Source organism: Diadema setosum, chromosome 17 (genome assembly GCF_964275005.1).
Source record: "Diadema setosum chromosome 17, eeDiaSeto1, whole genome shotgun sequence".
Lineage (NCBI taxonomy): Eukaryota > Metazoa > Echinodermata > Echinoidea > Diadematoida > Diadematidae > Diadema > Diadema setosum.
In genome coordinates, this window is record NC_092701.1 from 29,320,621 (window position 1) to 29,343,831 (window position 23,211).

A 23,211-nucleotide genomic window follows, 5' to 3' on the forward strand; every position below is an offset into this window, starting at 1 on the left:
GGAATCTACCTGCATTCACATAAACCGTGAAGGCGCCAAAATTCGCCGAGCTGCGTTCACACTTGGCCTCCTTGTGTTCGTATTCTCAGTCTGCTGGCTGCCTTACACGTTCGTCAATCTGTGCAATACCTTCAGTGAGAACGCATGTGCCGCAGACAACGCAACGTTCCAGCGCCTCAGCGACCTCGTTTGGTTTAACTCGGCCATTAACCCGTTGCTCTACATTGCTACTATGCCGCGATTTCGGACAAACGTTATAGACCTGCTATCCATGGCAAAGAAGGCTTTCATTTCTAGTCGAGCTTAGTAATGAAGAAATCAAAATTGACTCCAACTCTAGGTGAGACTCTCCTACTCAAGGAACTGGCTCAAAATCGACAGGATTTCTTGACTCAAACTTGATCCAGAGTATCTGATCCCCGTCCCCCTCTCCGTAACGATTGTTTCTTGTTGCTTGTGGGAGGTTTTCAACGGAGTATTGACTCGAAATGAATGTGTAAATGTTGTTACCAGTCTCTCGTATGAGATCATTTACAATTTTCCTAAGCTAAATTAATGATTCTTTCCAGTTAAATGAGTTTTTATTGACAGAGAGTGTGTCTTGTTTCTGAGAAGAGAATGGATATCTTGTGTAGTGTTATTTCCTTCGAGTGTCTCCTCTCAAAAAGGAATCGGTGGAAATACATTGAGAATATAGAGAAGTAGCAGGGCGCGTGTGCACTCCCTTGTCCGAACACGATTTCCCTTTATTTTTGGTTCCATCTATAAATAGGGAAATGAGATAAAACGTTACCCCATTTGTGTGAATGCGCTGTTTTGTCACACAATGGATAGTAGGTTTGATAGCTGTCTTTGGCTATTTTTAAACCAAGTGGTGAAAAGTCTTCGAAGTCATGCTTAAGTTTTGGTAAACTACCAAAGCGTTGTCAGGAATTTGTGCTTGCTGCTTGTGTTGATCACGTGGTAACCTAATTTTCCCGTCATGCGTGTATACCGGTAGCTAGCACTAGAAATATTGTATGGCGTTCAACCTTGGCGTCGAGCCCGTCAACCTCCTTTAAATCATAATATGCCATATCTAATTCCATTCAGCAATATCATCCACGCTTGCCATTCCCAATAATAGCTTAGCACCGTGATCTCCTTCTCCTTCACACACACACACACACACACACACACACACACACGCACACATTTATAATGCATAACAGTGCTTTCGTGCAAAACTTGAAATAAACTGATGATGATTTACACGCACATTCAGAACTTACGGTGTTGAATATATTCCGGCAGGGCTAACAGCAGGAACGGTTGTTGACTTAATTTGAATTGATTAGTTTCACGTGACCACTAAGGAAGCAATGAACGCTTGTAAGCAAGCAACCAAGGGGATTGGACTGACGGCTTTAGTCCCTTTCGAAGAACTGGGTAATAAGAATAAAATGCCTTCCCGGGGCGCAACCATTGCATCCATCATGGGTCTCGAACCAGGAACATCGTGATTTATAATCCGTGGTGTTATCTACTCAGCTATAACACCCCCCCCCCCCCGAAAACGGTTCTATGACATTTCATTCGAGTCCATACTCGAAAACGCTACAAAAATATACAAATACGCATGTAAGGAACAAGTATAAAGGAAACACAATCTAAGGATCTCAGCGGGGATACATTTCCGTATTGATGAAAATTGAATTTAACAAAAGTACCATGTAGAGATCTCGAAGGAAAAGACATTGAATCCCGATGGAGCAATAATCTGATAAGCCTAGGACAAATGAGGCAAATGAAAGAATTGCTCCCATGAAATATCTGCTAAGCTAAACTTAAATTCCACCCACAAACAGAACCCTAACCCTAATCCTAATCCTCACATCAAACTAAGCCTAGAACCCTATCCACAACCCTAACCCTAAGTCCTTGAAGAAAATAAGTCCGGAGCAATTGTCGCAGGAGCAAATGTCCTGTCACGTCCGCAAACACATGCAGACTTCCTAAGACACAGATAAATGTCTACACAGTCAATACACCCACACATACAGACAGACGCAAATACATCAACAGTTGTACTTTTAGTATGTACATTTCATGTTTATTTTATAAAAGCTGCTTTGTGCTTGAATTGCATTATAAAACACCAATCCCTTGAAAAAAAAAGAAAACAATTTGTGCTGAGTCTGTTGCCATATACCTCTGATCATATGTAAGCCGTGTATTTTAAGCTTTTAACTCTATCAATAAAAACAAGCAAATATTATGGTACAAGAGTGTATTTCTCTCGACAGACTTCACTGGTACTTTTTTAAAATGTAGAATGCTTCAATTCTGCTCGTATGATTTTAAGAAATGGAAAACAAACAAACAAGTAAACAAACAATATAAGAGTGCATTTCTTTCGAAAGACTGCACTGGTGATCATTATTTTTTTTTAATGTGAAATACTTATATTCCGCAGTCACTTCTTCTCATCATGTAAAATCAGATGTCTCACCAATTCAGCAGAATGGCCAGTGTTTTGATGATCCCCATAAAATCACATAGACGAGAAAGATATCGGTTTTCTTTGAAACTCCTGTTTTATTCCATTCTTAGATTAAATGGTAGTCGACAGGCACGTCTTTTACACATTCGAAAGCTCAAAATAAAAATAACAAAATTACACTCATTTCTCCTTCAGAGGCGTGAATATACTTCACGCTACCTCAACTCCCTCAGACTATTTTCCAGCAATAGTTTTACGCCTTGGCTTGTTATTAAGCGTGGTCAATAATAATAATAATAATAATAAAAACCTGACAACGTAAATCACGCATGTTTTACGATTCCGGAGATATGCAAGGGATCGGGATGACGCAGAGGGAATAAAAATGCGGCTAAATTTAAGCATATTCACTCAGCTTTTCCATCATTTTCTCAGAAGAACTTTAAGAATGCACTGAGTGATGCAGAAATAACAAACTAAAGCAATGGCCTGTTGGGTTTTTTTTTTTTTTTTGGTGTGTGTGTGTGCTGTACAAGTACTTTTCCGTTTATCGTGTGCTTGTGTGTGTATGCGTGCACGTACGTGTTTGTGTGTGTGTGTGCGTTTATGTGTTTGAGAATAGACATTCATCTTGTTTATGCGTGTAGTGAAGTGTTATACATTCCGTTCATATTCCTGATTCAAAGCACGACACCTTCACTTCCTATTGCGGCCTTCCGACTCGCACTATTATGATGTTATGGATATTCTTATATCCGTCATTCAGCAATTCACACGTATAAACTATAAATACCCATATGACTTTCTAAGTAGCACCTGAGTCAATTGTTCTTCCGTTCATTGAATTGCAATTCTAAGCCATGCATTACCAATTCACCTCGTAATAGAGCGCTCGTAGCGCTTCGTACTCCGTGTCAGGATCGCTTGCAAATGTGAAGTTTCTACATGGGTGCGGCTTCGTTTAATTCTTCCAGAATAGAGGAAGACCGTCAGTCTTTGCCACGTGCGAATGGTCATTGAAAATAAAAGAGAAAAAAACCACAAACAAGCAAAAACAATGAAATAGAATCTCCACAAGCAGCAATCGTAAGTTAAGTGGAGTGATGTCGTTTTACTTGGATTGTAGGAAACACAAAACAAAAAGTGCATCACGGCAGAAAATTTTCCAAACGTCACTGGTTTTTTCTCTCGTTTCCCTCTCAGAGTGTGATTATCACAGCACTCGACTTGATTGCCTTGTGACAAATTACAACCGTTTGTGTTAATACATCACTCTTTTCAAGTATATCACTTCACGAAACACATTTCTTGTTTCTTTTGGTATCGTCACCCCCGGCAATGCCCAGTATTCAGCAAACACACTTCGACCTGCAACGTGCAAGTCCGCATGCAGAAAATAACACGGCTCTCTTAAAAAGACACTGCCACTTCTTTCCTTTTTTTTCACTTTTCAATTGAAACGATGAACCTTGAATTTGAATCACTCCTTTCGAGTATATCACTTCACGAAACACATTTCTTGTTTCTTTTGGTATCGTCACCCCCGGCAATGCCCAGTATTCAGCAAACACACTTCGACCTGCAACGTGCAAGTCCGCATGAAGAAAATAACACGGCTCTCTTAAAAAAGACACTGCCACTTCTTTCTTTTTTTTTTTCATTTTTCAATTGAAACGATGAACCTTTAATTTGAATCACTCCTTTCGAGTATATCACTTCACGAAACACATTTCTTGTTTCCTTTGGTTTCGTCACCCCCGGCAATGCCCAGTATCCAGCAAACACACTTTGATATGCAACGTGCAAGTCCGCGTGCAGAAAATAACACAGCTCTCTTAAAAAGACACCATCACTTCTTTCTTTTTTTAACTTTTCAATTGAAACGATGAACCTTTTAATGTGAATCACTCCTTTCAAGCACATCACTTCACGAAACACATTTCTTGTTTCTTTTGGTATCGTCACCCCCGGTAATGCCCAGTATTCAGCAAACACACTTCGACCTGCAACGTGCAAGTCCGCATGCAGAAAATAACACAGCTCTCTTAAAAAGACTCCATCACTTCTTTCTTTCTTTTTTTTTTTTTTACTTTTCAATTGAAACGATGAACCTTTTAATTTGAATACTAACTGGAATCTTGCTTCACACTTTTACTACCGTCAGTTTTCTTTTCCAAATCTGTTTCCGTTTTGAATTTGTTTTCTCGAGGATGTGAGGGCATTCATTCATTTCCGAGATGGTTTGAAGCGCTCGTATTTGCCCACACAATTAGTCAACCGCAACATGGTGGAATACTCCAGGCTTTGCAGCTTTCTTGTTGCAATCCAGCACGAACGAATTCGGTGTAACTGTTCAGATCACAAATAATCCTTTATCTCATTGTTTGAGAACGTTTTTGACGTGATGACTGGTGAACTTCCATGGTACGCCACTCACTAATGTTTCTTAATCAGTTTTTGACGTATTACAATATCCCGATTCACAATCGTTCATCATTCATGCTCAAAATAGTCCGACCATAAGTGATCATTTCCGTGCACAGTGCAGGTATCAATCGCTTTTCAGTGTAATGTTTCCTTTTTTTTCCTCTTATATAGTCTCCATCATAGTTCGAAATTCTGACTCATTTCCCGCCAAGTAACCAGAATGGAGTGCAGAACAGACGACAGGAACGATGTGCCAATCACAACGCGCATGAATCTCGATGATTTGGTTGCTTTGTTTTGCACCCGTCGCACATGTGCAGACAAAAACTTCCGAGAGGGGGAGAGATAGAGAGAGAGAGAGAAATAGAGGTAGGGGGCGTGGTCCGTCCCTAGCTCCAATCTGCACTGACTCCGCCCCATTCAGGGCATCAAGCGGTGCCACCTGGCAACGGGTTTGCTACCAGAGCGCATCATGTCTGTCCAGTGTGCCAGCTCCTCTCCTTCTACTTCCGGCCCTACCACCACTCGACCCAAGATCTGCAATAACATTCGAAAACGTATTTCATAAATGTATCAACAGTCAGTCTGTTTTTGTCCGTTTGTGTCGTTCAATTCAATTCAGTTCAATTCAATTCAATTCAATTCAATTCAATTCAATTCAATTCAATTCAATTCAATTCAATTCAATTCAATTCAATAGTTTATTTATTTCCATCATCAAAGAAAAATAAGAAAAGAAATTATGATTATTTGCTTTGTACTCTTTCCGTTTGTTTCTATCACCATTACTTCTTTACTTCTCCTCGGAGGATAAAGGGGATTTAAAAGCGGGTTGTATTCTTAAATCAAAATAAACAAGGTGTAAAGAAAGAGGCAGGCTGGTTCAGTAATAGACATGATATCACAGTCAGTAGTGAATAGGGTAGTTTGGTCATACCATCAATGTAACTCGGGGGGGATTTTCAGAAATACTTTTTGCAAATATTACACAAAAGGGGGAAAGGAGAGAATAAAGAAAACAACAATTAATGCTACCACGGCAACAACTTCAATGTTCAGGGTAGTTTGGTGTATTGTGCCTTCTATTGTATAGTCGATTTTTTTTTTCACCATGGACATTTTGCTGACTTATATATGGCCTGTCCGTGGTCACTGACTTCGCCAATACTTTCTCGAAATACTCGTCAATCCGTATGATTGCTATCCCTGACTGACCCTGAGTATATTTTGAATAAAAACAAAAATCATTTTTAGTTACCTCATTGGGGCCGAATCGATTCTCGTGGATGACTTGGAATTCGATGCGGAGGTGCCTTAGGAAGTCGGTGTCGAGGTTGAAGACGAGAGCCTCGTTGAAGACGGGCTGGCGGGTGGCGTGCTTGGTCGATGTCTTCTTCTTCTTCAGCCGCTTGCTGACGTAAAAGATGGAGACCTTCACGTACGGGTCTGCTAAGAGGTTTGAAATCATACAGATGGAATGGTGAAAAAGGTGCCCAGGCTAACCAGTGGAAAGTCTTACGAAGATGTGAATATAGCGCAGTTTGAAAGAAAAAATGTAAAGTTGCATCTCCTCAAAAGTAACAATCCGCAAAATGATCATTATAAGATAGCATGGTGTGTATTCTTGACTCCGATTCAGATAAAAAAGAACGAAGAAAATATGGAATATAGTGAGAAGAAGGTCACTTTAAAACTAAGCAAGTACAGCGATAATAATGTTAAAAGCAATATTCATAACAATAATGATAACCAAACAATGACACCACTAATTAAGTAAATGTAAATGATATACTATGTAGGCCAATGTATTATCAAAACAACAATTAAATCATAACTATGGCTTTGAAATATATTAACAAACTAACTCGACGTCGATTGAATTCAAACAACAACAACAAACAGATGAGTGACCAAAGTTTGCAACTGAAATGTCATTTCAACCCTTTGCTTGCCACATCGTAATACCTGCCCATAAATAGGTTTGTGTGTGAAATTTGTGCACATTGTATGACCCATTGATACAGAAGGAGTTAAAGCGAACCTGCAGTCTGTTTCCCTTCAGCTGAGTTGACGGTAGGAAGGTTCCTAGCCTTCATCACGACGACAGTGAGGCGCTCAGCGCTAGGCAGGTAGGACAGAGAGAACATGAGGTCTCCTAGCTCCTGGACTAGACCCTGGTTACAAAAAATAAATGTGTAGATGGATGGGTTGATAGATGGATGAATAGATGGGTAGATAGACAGACAGATAGATATATATATAGATAGATAGATAGATAGATAGATAGATAGATATATACACACATATACACATACAATACGCAAAAGGCAGGTCTTTATTAAGTCCACTTTAGTAAAGACACTGCTTATACAAGCTTTCGCTATGGAATATCAATCTACGTGGTGAAATGTTTTTCATATGAAAAGTGATCTTTTTTGCCATTTTTCGCATATACCTCAAATCTCAGTCCAATTTTACGAGAAGAAGGAATGCGTTCACTATTTTTATACTTATAATGTAATGTAATGTAATGTTATAATCATAATGTAATTCTCTTCTCTCCACGCACACAAACACACACACGCACAAACGAACATACACATACACACAACGCACACACACATGTCAATGAATGTATTTGCTTACTAAGATAGATAGATAGATAGATAGATAGATAGATATTATGCAAAATCATTATATCATAATTACGATCACATTTGAGTCATGATAGCTACCTGAGATCCGCGAACGGAGGGCGGGGCCCGGATGCCCTTCCAAACTTCAAGCTTCTCACTCAGGTCCACGTGGGTCAGAGGTAGGTCCACCACTCCGATGCACTCGTCCCGCGAGAACTGGTCGTAGTCGTAGATGTGGACGCGAACCGTCTGCCGGTGGATGTCCGCCTCGGGAATGTCAAAAACGAAACTCTCCCGAAACTCCGGGAAAACAGTTTTTCGATGAACCTGTGAGCGAAAGTTAAAGAAGACAAAAACAAAAACAAAAACGGGTGAATCGTTTAGAGAGAACAGATAGAGGGGGACGGGGGTGCAGACTGAGACAGCGAAAGACCCTTTGGAAGCAGTGTAGGATTGTGTATAAGGCTCTCGACTCCGAACAGGAGGTGTTGGTTCGAATCCTATCCAGTTCGCACAATATACCATCTCGATCCTACCAGATAGGCTTACTATTTCAGGGATCTCTTGTTCGGAAACAGACCATTGCAGAATCGATTTCCGATAAGCATTGACTGTATCCAGTACACTTTATCCAGCATACCACCGTGCTTTCAGTTTCTCTCCCAAGGTACAATAATTATATATGGTATCAGAGAAATATACCCACTCCATTTTACCTTGCTTTGTAGCGTCTTGGTAGCCCATGGGGTGACGAACACCTTGCAGTACGGGTCGGCCGTCCCGCTGAAGTCGCGGGGCTGCAGATTACGGGCCTGTATGAGACGCACGGTGAGCAGACCCATCTCCGCGTTGTACTTGAGCGAGAAGTTCATGACGCCCAGCGTGGGTCCCTCTTGCGAGACTTTCCTTTTCTGTGACTGGGATGAAAGAAAATTCATATTGATTGTTGATCTTCCTCCTGATTTTGCATTGGTCAGACTTTGATAGCAATCGTTTGTTGGATTAATCTAAAGTTGTGAATACAACGTCAGTATAAACAGGAATATGCGCCAATTTGCTCTGTTTCATTGAGTGTGGTGGTGAAAAACAATAAACAAAATAGTACTAAAACGAAATGATGTTAACGGCAGTTATGACGTCCATGTCAGAAAAAGAAATGAAATCTGAACAATTATGCCATGACTGTGTCCCAATGATGACAGACTGTTTTCTTTATTTCTCTAAAGTGTAGATCATCTACATCGAAATAAAAAAAAAAAACAGAATAAACACCGTTATGAACAACAACGGAAAAAAAAGCAACAGTAACTAAGATAAAATGACCAACCCCAACAACAGCAACAAGGGCAACGACGAAACTCCGCCTTACCGTGATCTCTTTGTACATGTGGGAACTCGGATCCAGCTGGGCAGGGTCGAGTTTTCTGCTCATAGAGGGCGTCCTTGGACTCACCGGCACCTGAGGTTTTTCCAGAGACACGCTGGAATCGCTGAGCACCGACGACGTAGCTGTCATGAGTCGGGACAGATTGAAGTCGAGAGAGAAAGAGAGAGCGGGAGGAGAGAGAGTAGGAGAGAGAAAGATGAATAAATGATCTCGGCTGCTTTGAAATCTGCTTAGGGAATACTATTAGAGCGCACGTTGTGAACAACGTGCTCCGTTCATCTGCAGTCAGCCCCAAGCGAAGATTTACGCGTAATGTTGACGTTTGCGTGAACAAGATACGTGATTTGTCACCTTCCACGTCATGATACGTACTCATAATGCGCCTTCGACATTCACTTGTTATGTTTTTGCCTCCTATCTTCCTCTATTTATATTTTCTTCGTTAAGTAGGTGTCGAACCTAATGTTTCGTTCATAATTCAGAAATGTCATTCCCATTAAATATGTCTAACAGCCGACCTGTGTTGCGCAGCAATAGCACAAAAGCACTGCTTATGTGTTGCAAGGTTTGCCGAGCAAGGTAATTTATACGGACAAAACTAATGTATCTATTTATCATGTTTTTTGTTTTTTTCTGAACCCCTGAAGCGGCATTATGTTTTCGGATTCTAGTTGTGTTTGTGCGTGGGAGGGAAATTAACTCATTCCATTCTATTGTTGATGTTTCTAAAAGCTCAGTCGCAGGGAAATGGTAGAGCTTCAGCTTCTGTCTGAGTACACAGTATACTTCCAGCAAGTTTATCGTATTCTCAAGAACAATAACACTGAACAAAACTCAGCAAAGCAGTGGTGGACGTTGCATTTTCTTTGTTTGCCATGTTACTGCTAGGAATATGGTGTCCAATCTGACACATCTTACCGGATCATGCGGTTTTTTGGTTTGTTTTTTTGTTTTTGTTTTTTTGTCTGTTAACGATTTCTTAATCCATTATTTCGTTCATTTAGATTTAATACATCAGGGTCCTGTATCGCATTTAACCACGTATTGAACACTGCATTTGCAATGATGTATGATCTCTTGAAAAAAAAAAGAACATGAAAGAAATGCTAATAATGAACCCAACATTTTCATTATTTTGACGACACCTAGAAATTCTTCCCAAAACTGAGGGAAAAATAAGAGCATTTTCACCGACATTTTGGTCCGTATTACTAAATGAAAATGTTCTTGTTTGCCAACTTTTAACTCTAGCTGTACCAAGGAGGTACTAGGCGGTACCTCCTTGGTAGTACCATTGACCATCCGTTTGCACGCAACGGCATTAGCATGTCGATTCAATGGTCGTAAGAGGGTTCATCAGGAACTGCAGCTCACCTCGGGGTATTGTGAAGCTCGCTGGATACGGTGACAGGGGAGGCGCGGACGATGACGTGGTCGATTCCGATCTGGGAAAAGATGAGCACGATATCGAAGGTTTAACAATCAGAAACAGACTACAAAAACGCTAAGATAACACATAACCAATGATTGAACGATTTTATCGAACAAACAAACAAACAAACAAACAGAAGACCCTCAAAAAGAGCAATAAACCTGAATAGCAGACTACTTCAAAAACACCATCACATCTTTGACTTGGGTGAAAACGTGCAACTTATGGGTAATGCAGCTTGGTGTCAGTTCATCTTACTGTGCCAAATACGTTAAGACGAAATTCTACACAATGTTAAACTTAACTTCCACAAGTCATTGAAGTACAGTGAAAGGAGAAACAATTGTATGGTGAAAGTTTCGTGAGAACCATGAGAACACTTCCAGAAGATAGATGTTGACAACATTCTCTCTAATCGCTTGGACACAAATCTGCATAAACTTTCGTTGGGTGACGAGAATGTAAGAAGATGGTGCATTATTTCCAATGAACTGCTTTTGCGTTGTCGCGATTTTGCAACGATGATAGTGTGAAGGGACGTGGTTATAATTCCCGAATTATTGATTAAGAGAATCATTGATTATGAACAGATGGTGAAGCTGTTTAGTTAGGCCAACACATTCATGACCTTTTCATTTCATTTGTATATCTATCATGGTTGACAATAACTGAAATCTATTCCTTTGTTTAAGGACAACTCACATTTCATTCTCAATCTAAATAACATTGTTCTCTTCTGTGTGTGTGTATGTGATTTACTTCATTTTGGGGGCTCGATTAAAAGCTGACTTTTCACTTTAAAATGCTAGTGCTACATACAAAAACAGAGCCATCTCAGGTCGCAGGTGGAAGTGTCTGTAGTAATGAGACCTTCAACGTAATAATAATTATGCACGTGGGTTTCCTTCTGGCAGACATAGTGTGTGGCAAGTTGAGACAAACAGCCATATACGCTCGTCCTGTGGCCATTGTTCCATTAAATGCGAAGAACACGAAGAACTGCGATTGGCATTAACTCACTGACAGATTACGAGAATGTGCTCACCCTAAGGGTGTAGTGTGTGACACTTCAGAATCTCGCGGAAAAAAAAAAGTCTAAATGTCATTAAAAAGGGGGGAAAAGGCGTACGAACGGTCGTAAGCCCAGTGGACCTACCGATCGATTTATCGGTAAGGTAACCAACCATGGTACTATTTTGTTTCTGTTTTGCGACTTGGTGTGCAACCGGTAACCATCGGTTTCCAGGTGTTTGCAAACAACCTACCTTGAATGTAAACGTATGACTGTAAATTATGCAACTATTTTTATATAATTTGTCCAACTTATCCGTATTAAGATTTTTTTTTTAATCTTGCGGATTTACAGTCTTACAATTTTGCTATTATACCTGCCAAAAAAAAAGATAATCACAATAACATGAAAATATTAGGCAAAAATTATAATTACACTTTCTTTTACCATTACGGACACATACATACAAACAAACAGACAATAAATTGATATAAAAATATCACGTACCCGTCGAGAGACGCGTCCAGTCGCCTGAAGGACGCCCTCTTTTGCCCGCGTAAGGAATGGAAGCCTTCATCTTCCGGCGTGGGAAGCGACGGAAGGAAAGCCGCGGGCTCGATGTCCGCGTCGCTGCTGCAGCTCTCTTCGCCTCGCAGGGGTCGCCTCGGCCTCCGCACGTAGCAGGCGCACACCAGGGCCCCGATGACAACACCGAGGGTGAACGCGGCTGAGATCGATGCGACGAGGAGGATATATTCCATGGCTCACTGTAAAAAAAAATAATAAGATGAGGACATTCAGTATACGGGTTATGATTTCGATTTTATCACATCAAGATTTTCATTTCAATTGGGTGTCATTTCTAATTCTTTCAAAAGCAGGGGCGGATCCAGGAATTCCTTAAAGGGGGGGGGGGGGAGAGCAAATATGTTTCTGGTGCCACTTCCGGGTTTAATCAGCTGACAAGCAAAACATTCGCCCCCCCCCCCCCCATCCGCCGCTGTAAAAGTGTGATAGAACATAGTCAATAATCATAGATTAAGCGAACTCAGACGATAGAAAATCGCACGAAAAATAAGAAATTCATTGAATGTTTCATTTGATAAGTTTTCACCAAATCCACGTAGATTGGCAGAGACGATGACGTCAACACCTCACATCTCTTCTATTGATATGAAACCGAAAGTAATTTTAATCAAGAACATTTGATGGGAAGGATAAAGAATTGTTTCATACTGATTGTAAACCAAGAAGGACGTTTGTAAAATCTTGTTCACTGTTCAATAAGCCAGTTCGCAGTTCCATTTAACTTGAGCAGCAAAAAAAAAAAAAAAAAAAAAAAGGTCATTCGTACCAACAGGCATATTAGTTTTTAAATCCAGTGGGATAAGCATCTGTGACTATTCATGTAATCCTTTTAAATGCCGCTTGCAAGCAAATCCACCTGACAGTAAAAATGGCATTTGGCAATATCAACCGAAAGAGTTTGGTAATACATTCAATAGCTATCCAAAGCAAAATATAATGAAATTTATGTTTTCCCAAGCGTTGCTTGACAAATCATTTTGGTCATCTGGACTACGCAAGTTCGTTCTTGTAATTTGTTTGAACAGGATTGATGAATCCTATAAATTGTTACGTAAAGTTTATGCATTTTTTCGTTCTGAAAACGAGTGAAGTGCCCCTAACCGACTGAGAAAACGAAAACAAAAAACAAAAAACAAAAAAGGTCATTAGCAGGGCTAACTACGAACTGGCTTATTGGAGAGTTTTGTAATGGTGTCATCATCAACTCTCCCGAATTCAATGTGATGTTTGCCACCAAAGATTGAATCATAAAAACATTGGAAATTTAAACACTCTATACATAGCATTCTTATTTTGCTTCCAATTTAGGTGAAACATTTGTCATTCTGTATATGTCTGATTTTTCTCTACTGGAGCATGTGGCGTGGAATTGTACTGTATACAGGGGCAAGAGGGCTGATCTGTTATCACCAAACAGCATACATTCTGAGCGCTTAGATGAAAGTGGTAGTGAAAAGGTCACGTTAGAGACATCTATTTTTGTGGCCCCCGTATCACGTTTATTTCGGTGCGAAAGCATGCATAGACAAAGAAGAGACGACGTGTTTTATTTCTAAAAGCCCTGATCTTTTAATGCGATAACCGCCACGCTCGTGACAGCGGCCGGGGTTCGAAAGCATAGGGCGCCGCCTACGACCAGCATCTATCGAGATCAGTATAATGATTAATGCAAGCGAGAGGAGAGTGGTGGGCGTTGAACCTCTGTGTTGCTGTTGTTTTTTTAATCTGTTTTATTTTTTCGTACAGTTTTTAGATGGATGGGAGTGACATCCTTAGCCGATGTAAATATGACGAATGATATTTATCGTGCGAGTCTGACCTCAACTCCCCGTATACGTGGGAGAGACAAAAGGGGCCAAATAACGAACTGTCGTCTGCTAAAAACAAACAAACAAACAAACAAAGGGATTAAATAAAAACACATGAGGGTTGGGATTAACATTTCACGTTACTATTACGACATGGCATACTCCTTAAAAGCAAAACAACAACAACAACGACGACGACGCCGACGACAACAACAACAACAACAACAACAACAACAAACCCAGCAAAATATACAGAAGCATGCCTTTCTTTTCTCAAATATCTTGAGAAATCTATTGTAGGTGGGGGGCTGAAGTGCAATAATATACAAATGATGCACAGGATAGAGTGTGTTAGTGAAGGTGCGGCGCGCTCGAGAGTATTGACAATGGTGCGACATGCACGAGGCGCAGCCGAGTGCATGTTTGCAACCGTTGTCAATACTCGAGAGTGCCGCACCTTCACTAACGCCACGAAATAATCCTGTGCATCATTTGTTTTATAAAATGGGTCGAAAACTAACAGCATTATTCACGTACCTTTGTGGGACAATACCAGTCAGCTACATGTAGCACTCGCTCAAAAATCAAGATGTCCGAAGATGTTCGTCCCAAACATTTACGCACGTCGCACTCGGAAATCCCGCACATAAGTACTGTACGTACGTATAAGAGTATACGTACGCCACGTGTTATGGACAAGAAAGGCCGCCGGCTGTTGTGGCAGCCCGCGGCCCGAACTAGAAGTTGTTTACAGGATTGACCGCGCGCATAGTAGCGCGTGACGCTCTTGTAACAACTGATTGAGTGCGCACTGCTAGTGTAAACATTGTGACGTACGTCAGGCCAGGGAGGTGGAAGAGAGACTCTTCTTAGTGCATTTACTAAGAAATTAATCCACGCACACGTGACTCATTTCAGCGCTTCCAATTGGCTACATTCTTGAACCCATTTTATAATATCATGTGATGCATATTATACCGTGCAGTGCGTATAAAATATTAACAAAAGTTATCCAACTTTAGAGGCCTACTATTTCATGATTGTCACCTATGAAGAGCTCAATGTTGGTTGTAAGGAAAATAGAACTCTTCTTCTTTAAATTGGTACCTATAATATTGTGTTGACATTATGTCATGCATGACTGAGCACATTAACTTTTGAAGACAACAATGACAAGTTGCACTTTTTACAAGTTTGGTATCATGACGGAACATTGAACGTCTTTTTGAAATGGATGACATCTGTCAATGAAAGTAATCAAAATAGACAGGAAATCCTTCGCGACTGCAGGATTGTGCTTAGTGTTTCCTTTAACCTTTCATGGTCAATGACGTCTCCAATAACTTGGTCACTCCAACATAGGTCGACCCACACAGTCCATTATTCATGCTTATATTCAGCATATAGCTCGCAGCTACATACCATGTATGCTCTTAAAAGTGAAGAGAGAAAAATGGATTGTCATGGGTTGGTCTTTGTTGGGATGACCAAGAAATTGGACACGGGGGCCATGTTAAAGGTTATGGGCCATAAAAAGGTTAGGAGGAAACCCTAAAAAACAAACGTGTCAATGTTCGTTCATGATACCATTTCACGCTCCACCCCCTTCCCCGCTCCACCCCCTTCCCCGCTCCACCCCTTCCCCGCTCCACCCCCTTCCCCGCTCCACCCCTTCCCCGCTCCACCCCCTTCCCCGCTCCACCCCTTCCCCGCTCCACCCCTTCCCCGCTCCACCCCTTCCCCGCTCCACCCCCTTCTCCGCTCCACCCCTTCCCCGCTCTACCCCCTTCCCCGCTCCACCCCTTCCCCGCTCCACCCCCTTCCCCGCTCCACCCCCTTCCCCGCTCCACCCCTTTCCCCGCTCCACCCCCTTCCCCGCTCCACCCCCTTCCCCGCTCCACCCCCTTCCCCGCTCCACCCCTTCCCCGCTCCACCCCCTTCCCCGCTACACCCCTTCCCCGCTACACCCCTTCCCCGCTCCACCCCCTTCCCCGCTCCACCCCCTTCCCCGCTCCACCCCCTTCCCCGCTCCACCCCCTTCCCCGCTCCACCCCTTTCCCCGCTCCACCCCCTTCCCCGCTCCACCCCCTTCCCCGCTCTTCCAGACAGACTTGGATAGTGCATCTTGTCAGTGTAGTTCTCTTTCAAGTTTAATGTTCTCAGTCATGCATATCATTTGCCAACACAATTAAATACCGATGGAAAGAAGAAGAGTTCTTCTTTCCTCACTACTTACAATGTGCTCTCCATAGTTGACAATATTTATATAATATTGGATGGCCTTGAGGTTAATACAAGGAAATATTGGACGAGCTATGCACAAATATTTTACTTAGCGAGTCCAATATTTCCTTGTATTGACCGAAAATAGGACATCCAATATTATCATTATTATCCTGCAGAGGATTTTAGCAAAGAATATTTTCACTTACCCTTTCTGTCTCTGAGTGCTGTATGTTCTCCTCCTATTTTAGTTCATTCGTGATTGACCAATTACAGACGTTTTTACTTCATATTCCGAGTAATTTCGTATATCTCAACCAACCACGGTGCAGTTTATAAAAACTTTGGGGAATCCCCCTCTTGTCGTCCAATATTTTAAATATTGGTCGCCTCGGCAAAAAAAAAAAAAAAAAAAAAAAAAAAAAAAAAAAAATATTGGTCGAGTTCAAAAAACTTTCTAAGTGGGTCGGAGGTTATGAGCTGCGTCGACAAAATAACACTTGTATTTTTGCTCTAAAAACCCTCTGTATGGATAATAATGTGAAATAGTAGCCTTCTAAAGCTGAATTACCTTTTTTTATACGCACTATATATCTGGCACCATATAATATTATTATGTATCATATATATAATATCTAAAGTTCAATGTGTGTACACTGCATTTCCAAGTATTTCCTACTATTTCTTGATCTACAGATGTAATACTACAAGGGTAATTTGTGTGGAAACTGAAAAAAAAAATGAAATATACGCACGTTATTTTGTTCATAACGTATATTATGTGTGCGTGTGTAACTTTGCATATGTGTGTGTTTGTCATTGTGTAATGCGGGTATATAGAAAGATCCAAGTGAATTGTCAAGTAGCTTTACATAATGTACGGTAGGCCTATGTCTTCATTGTTCCCATTTAGTAATCGCCACCCATGAATTATATCTTCAAGGCAAACAGCTTTGCTTGATCTAAACAGCACATGAAATATCGTGGCAAAACCCGACAGTTTATCGACTGAAATCCCAGGCCAGTGAAAGTAAATACGCGTTCAAGTTCACAAGAATATAGTACAATGAACAATATCGGCGGATACCTGGAGGGCGCCGCTCTCGTTACAACCCAAATAGGCTGGATTGGCATGGCTTTCGCGCATTAACTGTAATTTAATTGGTGTATCAAGCATTCATATAGAAGGCTCGCTTCAAATAATCTCATACGAAGACTGATGCAAACTTGTCTAGTTGGGTTATTGCAGTCCTGATCAGCCATTCTATTTCAGACGTCATTTCTGATCCTAAAAAAGAGGTGACCTTATATTTTTTCTTGTCGCGTAAAAAAACCCCAAAAAACCCACCGCTTTTCATTATAGAAACTATTCTATTCAAAGTACTAAATACGCTAAAGTAATAAGGAACTTATTGATGTATCTTGATGTGCCATTTTTGCCAGTGAATAAATATGTTGTTCATTTAATCGTTCAGTGATTGCTCGTCAACTACCACAAGAAAAATGAAATTGCCTGCTCGTTTTGAATAAATGTTATAGGTGATTAATAAAAACACATTAGGTGATCATTTTTGTTTCCACGCGCCAGGCGATGTGCGATTCGTTTCCAGGTCAACCTTTCGGAGGAATCCGGTAATCATTTTTTTTTTTCTAGCAGCCAGCAGTTGGATAAGTAATGGAACCTTCACGGACAAGATCGTCTGCAGCAATTTGACATTAAAATCGTCCACCCTCTTGGCATCACAGTCAGACAGAAATATATTTCTGTGTGCTATACATATATTAAACGTAGATAGGCCTTATGAAAAACATGTAAATGTATATTATGTACATGTATATACGTGTGTGTCATGTATATTCTTATATACAAAATAACATTGGGACAGAGAGTCATATTTTCACATACAAGTAATGGTTTGAAGGAAAGAAAAGACATTATTAGGTTTATTCATTGCGTTGTTTCCCAATGGTAATATTGACTTTGAAAACAAAACAAAACACCTGCCCTCCAGGAATTCCTCGCCCAACGCCAATATAGTTGTTCGTTCTATCTTGTCGCAGATGTCACAATTGCCGCTACCATCTCCATTATTAATAACTTTGAAAATATGGATTAATTTGCACGTTTTGAAATGTGAAAATATGAAACAAGAAGGGATAGATACGATAGACAGTCTGTTGAATCATATTATGAGAAATCAGCTGTAACCTTTTTATCACATTATCAAGACAATGATAAAAAACGAAGTGTTTGGACAAATGTAGCATTTAAAAATGTTATGAATCGTCTGTTACAAAGTGTATCACTACGTGACAGGAAGTACGAACAGTACCTTGAAATTTCGAAACGCTTCCTTGCAATTGCCTGCCTACCTACAGGTTTATTCCTTGGAGATATCTTTCCTCGAAACCTGGAGGGATCCCTCATCGTTCCCATGGGAACAAGATCGATGCACTTTAAGTACTTACATCTTTTATGAGCGTTGCAATCAGCAGAAGTACATTATACTAGTAAAACCGCGCCGCACCAATATAAGAATCATCATGCTGTTTTGCTTTGGTCACTTCCTTGGCAGCCTATGGTCACGTTTTCAAATGCGCCCTTCAGTTGCCATGGCAACCGGCCCATACTGAAATTTCCAGACTGTCATTCACAGATGGATACACACCGCATGCAATCAGGCACACACACACACACACACACACACACACAATCCCGCGATAGAAGCGTACGCACACTCTTACACACAATAATATGTGGACCCTGTACAGAGAAAGCTGCTGAATTAAGACTTGTGAACATCGAACAACACTTTATTAACAGACGAGTGGGTGCACATACAGTGTCACGACCGTTGTCCACGCTCAATGTATCTTGGCGGAGGCAGAACTAATTGATTGAAAGAGAGTAAAGATTTTCATCGCGAAAATTGCACTTTGTCGAGCACACTGGCGACGAAACTATACACAGAAAAAAAAAATCGATGTTTACCCCTTCAACTCACACACTGCCATACTCATACACAAACAGACAGACAGAAACACACAGAAACACACACACACACACACACACACACACGTAACACAGAGAAAATGCCTGACGTTGTATAGTGATAAACAGAAATCCGAAATATAAAGCAAATTGTAGTATAATACGATATCATTTTGTGGGATTAGGCAAATTTATTTGAACAAAATGAGATCTTGTGCAAATTAAGAGTACAGAACTCATTGATTTCTTATCTCGTCGTCCATACAGGCAACCGCATTCAAAGCTTGAAGATGAATGTAGAATCAGCAACAGCAAAAAATCTCTTGACATCCTGCTCAAAATGCATTTTTCAGGACGACAAATTCAAAGCTATTAAACTTTAAAATTTCAAGTGGGGTTTTTTCCCAAATTTAGCACCGAAATTGACAATTTGAGAGAAGCATGTTTTGCTCACATCCCAGCTAAAAAAAAAAAAAAATCAAGTTTACCAACTAATCATTTCATTCATCTTGAGACAGAACTAAAGAGTGGGAATTTATGTTACAGTAAAGTAGTTGAAGCCTAAATATTTTGGCGTGCACACTCACTGTATTAATGTATGTGAATATCATTGAAATAGTTCGGATATTTTGACAAAAACTGTGAAAACCATCGTCTCATAAAAATACACCAACCAGGAAACTCTTGATTTATGATCTTGACGATAATCGATAATGTTTAATCTTTTTCATGGAACTCATTATACAGTTCTATAATGTAATATAATGTGAGGACAAACATGCATGGACATCTTAGTTGACTTAACAAAGTTGAGACACACCACAAGCTTTGATTTCACTTTTCATATTTCTTTTCATGAAAAGGAACAGTGAGCACAGATGAATGAAACAAGTTTTGCCCTGAATTATAAAACTGCAAAGCAATGTCGAAACGAAACAAATCGCTTTTACCATACAGTTCGCTTTTCTCTTGGCGTCACGCTTTTATCCAGACTATTTAAATGCTTGTTAGAGCAATATTTATCACTAACCACTAACCTTGAGGCGTGATAAATATCGTGCCAAATGCTTTCCGTGTTAATTGTTTGTCTAATGTATGTGTGCGTGTGTGTTCAGATATACATAAAATATGGCGATAAACCAAAAGAAAAAAAAAATGTCACGGGAATGTGAACCTCTCGTACATTATGACATCAGCTCGTCTCGGATGATTGATACGTGTATGTGTATTGAGTCCCAATTGTTACGAAATATCAATATAGCACGCGGTGAATTAATGGGATTGGTGCGAGAGAAAACATTATTAATGATGGATTCACCCGCCAAATGAATATATGGCCAGTGGAATGAATATCCGGGTTCTCGGAGACGCACGACTGCGCACTAATGAAATCACGATATCTCGTCCAAGGTTAATACAGTGAGAGAGAATGGCGGGTGTAGCAGGGCCCCCGGTCGACATTAACGCGGAGTGACTTGGCTAAAAGAAATGGATAGATTGAAGGGGGCTTCGGGCAGGGGGAGAATCAAAAGATGGCAGGCACTTTGCCCTGCACAAAAACAAAACAGATATAGAACCAAATTCAGCGATTTTGGCAAAGTATTTTTTTCCCGTGTATCTCTACCTCTCATTATCTGTCAACTGTAATCTTCCTCTTTCTTTACCCCGTCCTTTTCTAATCTTCTCTTTATCCCCCCCCCCCATACATTTCATTTTATCTTTCTCGACCTCCCCTCTCTCCTAATCCTCTATTCTCTCACAATTTGGTTAAAATATATTTCTGTCTCTTTCTGTTTATTTCTCGCAGTATCTTTGTTGCCTTCCGTCCCTCTCAATCATCGCTTCTTTGCAATGAAAGTCATGCGCAGGGATGTGCAACTTTCACACGCAGCTGGTAAATTAATGTTTTGCAAGCACACACATTGCCCACACTTTGGCAACCCTTTCGACTCTCCTTACAAGAAAGCAAAAAAAAAGCAACAACAACACAAATGCAGGAGCGAAACTCACGGAACGATCGATGGAAGACGCAATACGCATGCTAATCAAAATGACGCGCGAAATGAAGTTTATTAGACGGAAACGCACGCCCTCACACGCGCGTATAATCCCTATAAGACAACGGCAGACAAAATACAAACTTAAAACACATGTGAAGATAAGGAGGCAGTCCATGTCACGAACATCCAATCAACTGACACAGAAACACCGTCGAGTATAGCATGATTAAGAAACAGTCGAAGAGACGTGATCACGTGTTAAGTCATTACAAGACACCTGGCTAATATTGTTAGTAACGGAAACGCATCTACCTCTGTATAAAAAGGCAGTCTTAACCATACATCAAACTCGTTTTCATTTATACGGTCATTAAAGTATAGATAGTGTAATATGGTGACAGATGCATAGAACTTGACCTTTGACGTATCATATACAAGAGTACATTATAACATTGATAGATGAAATTTAATTGTATGCATCTATACAGGTGATAAGATAGAGAAAAATACAATTTGACGAGCGCAAAGCAGTTATAACCATGATTATGATCAATATTAGAGTAAATTCATAGATTAATGAGCGTTATCATACTCTCATTATTGCTCGCTTAAACATACAGGCTCGTTCGATTTTGCTTCTGTGCTGAAATTCTGAAATGGCATCCCAGCGTTTATTAAGTAAAGACATTTGATAATCCGTCTTTAGTCGGAAGAAGTACATGGCCCGGCAAAGCACATAAATTATTATTAACACAGCATATTGAGAGAGAAGAAAAGCCCGATTTTCGTGAGCGACGTCCAGAGAGAAGGGGGGAGGGAGGGAGGCGAATGCATTACCAGTGAGTTTCAGGTAAAGGCAGTTGTCGCTGAAAGCATAATGTATCCAAGCAAGGCCAAAATAATGCGTATCTACTCACCACTTTCGATGCTGAATCCAACAGAGCAAATTCGCAACACGAAAGTCCAACCGAGAGCACTCAGAGCTGCCCAGAATAAGGCCAACCCACTTCCCTCGTAATCATAGCACGGAACGAAGCGAGGAGCAACAGTAGCGTTTCTGCTGCATGCGATAAAAACAAAGCCACCACTTCCAGAACTAGGCTTGACGTTATACCTAGTATACTCCGGCGTCAAAATGATGCACAGTGGTACGGTACACACGAAGCTCGCTACAAAAATGCAGTATGACGATAACCATCTATTCGAACTGTTAGAAGGGGGAGCACCACTCGTACGTGCCCGTTTTCAGTTACAAAGGCAAATGTATATTCGCAGCTTCTCTTAAGTGCGACCAATTTCGCTCGGCAGTGCGAGTATCAAGTAGCGCGCGAACATAAAGTGCAAACCGGAGAGCACGCTGTTCCATTTCATGTAAGGGGGTCGAATGGGGCTGTAGCCGTATTTAATTATAAGGCTAAACAAAGGATAAGCATAATACAAATGGACTCGCCTTCATGAGGAGTGTGTGTGACGAAATAGCAAGTGCGCGTTTCCATTTCTTGAACGACCTGGGAGTGACTTCTGATGCGCAAAAGCAATGCGTTCGTCGATACACGGACGCGAAGAAACCTTTGAATGTGCATGTAAGAATGTCAGCAACATACTATTGCTATTCAATTAGACTACTCCAGTCAGAAAGACGACTGGCACAACTGGTGGTTTGATGGTTAGCATAATAATTAGGGCCTGCTTTGATATGAGGATGGTGAAGGAAAGGTGATTTTTTTTTTTTTTTTTTTTTTAGCGTTACTACAAACATTTGGGACTGACACTATTTATGTTGTCTTAAAATTTCATGTATATTATGATACGTTTGTACATATATATATATATATACATATATATATATATATATATATATATACATATATATATATATACATATATATATATATATATACACATACATATACATATTAAATAGGTATATATAGGTACATATCAACATCAACAATATATATCAATCAAGCATGCACTGGCACCTAGAGGTGATATTCTTAACCATTACAAATACTATACATTTGCGTGAATGATAGTGTCTGTTTTACCAACCTGTACCTGTCAAATCAGACAAATAATAAAAAAAAAACTAAATTCCTATTTCATAGCATCTTATTATAATACATTCTTTCATGTAGATTTAGAGAGCCGAACATTTTTGATGTGAGTGACTCTCCGAACCAAAACACACACACAAACAAATTTCAAGTAATCGGTTCACATC

General features: G+C 40.4%; 1 protein-coding gene across 1 annotated transcript; it reads right to left on the reverse strand.

The window, feature by feature from the left end:
- Positions 1-5,329: 5,329 nt before the first annotated feature.
- LOC140241244 (synaptotagmin-5-like) lies at positions 5,330-21,999 on the reverse strand. Its single transcript, XM_072320996.1, has 9 exons — positions 21,905-21,999; positions 11,884-12,143; positions 10,307-10,377; positions 8,915-9,054; positions 8,262-8,462; positions 7,645-7,872; positions 6,951-7,083; positions 6,168-6,355; positions 5,330-5,446 (listed from the first exon to the last, which is right to left on the reverse strand). The coding sequence occupies exons 2-9, from the start codon at positions 12,135-12,137 to the stop codon at positions 5,330-5,332; spliced, it is 1,332 nt and encodes a 443-aa protein (XP_072177097.1). The 5' UTR covers positions 12,138-12,143; positions 21,905-21,999.
- Between the last annotated feature and the right edge of the window lie 1,212 nt (positions 22,000-23,211).

Bases quoted from the DNA above. Each gene is read 5' to 3' on its own strand.
- LOC140241244 (XM_072320996.1), bottom strand. From the start codon at position 12,137: ATGGAATATATCCTCCTCGTCGCATCGATCTCAGCCGCGTTCACCCTC. The intron at 8,463-8,914 runs GTAAGGCGGAGT...CTTTCATCCCAG, and splicing joins ACATGTACAAAGAGATCACG to TCACAGAAAAGGAAAGTCTC. The intron at 7,873-8,261 runs GTAAAATGGAGT...TTTCGCTCACAG, and splicing joins CCAAGACGCTACAAAGCAAG to GTTCATCGAAAAACTGTTTT.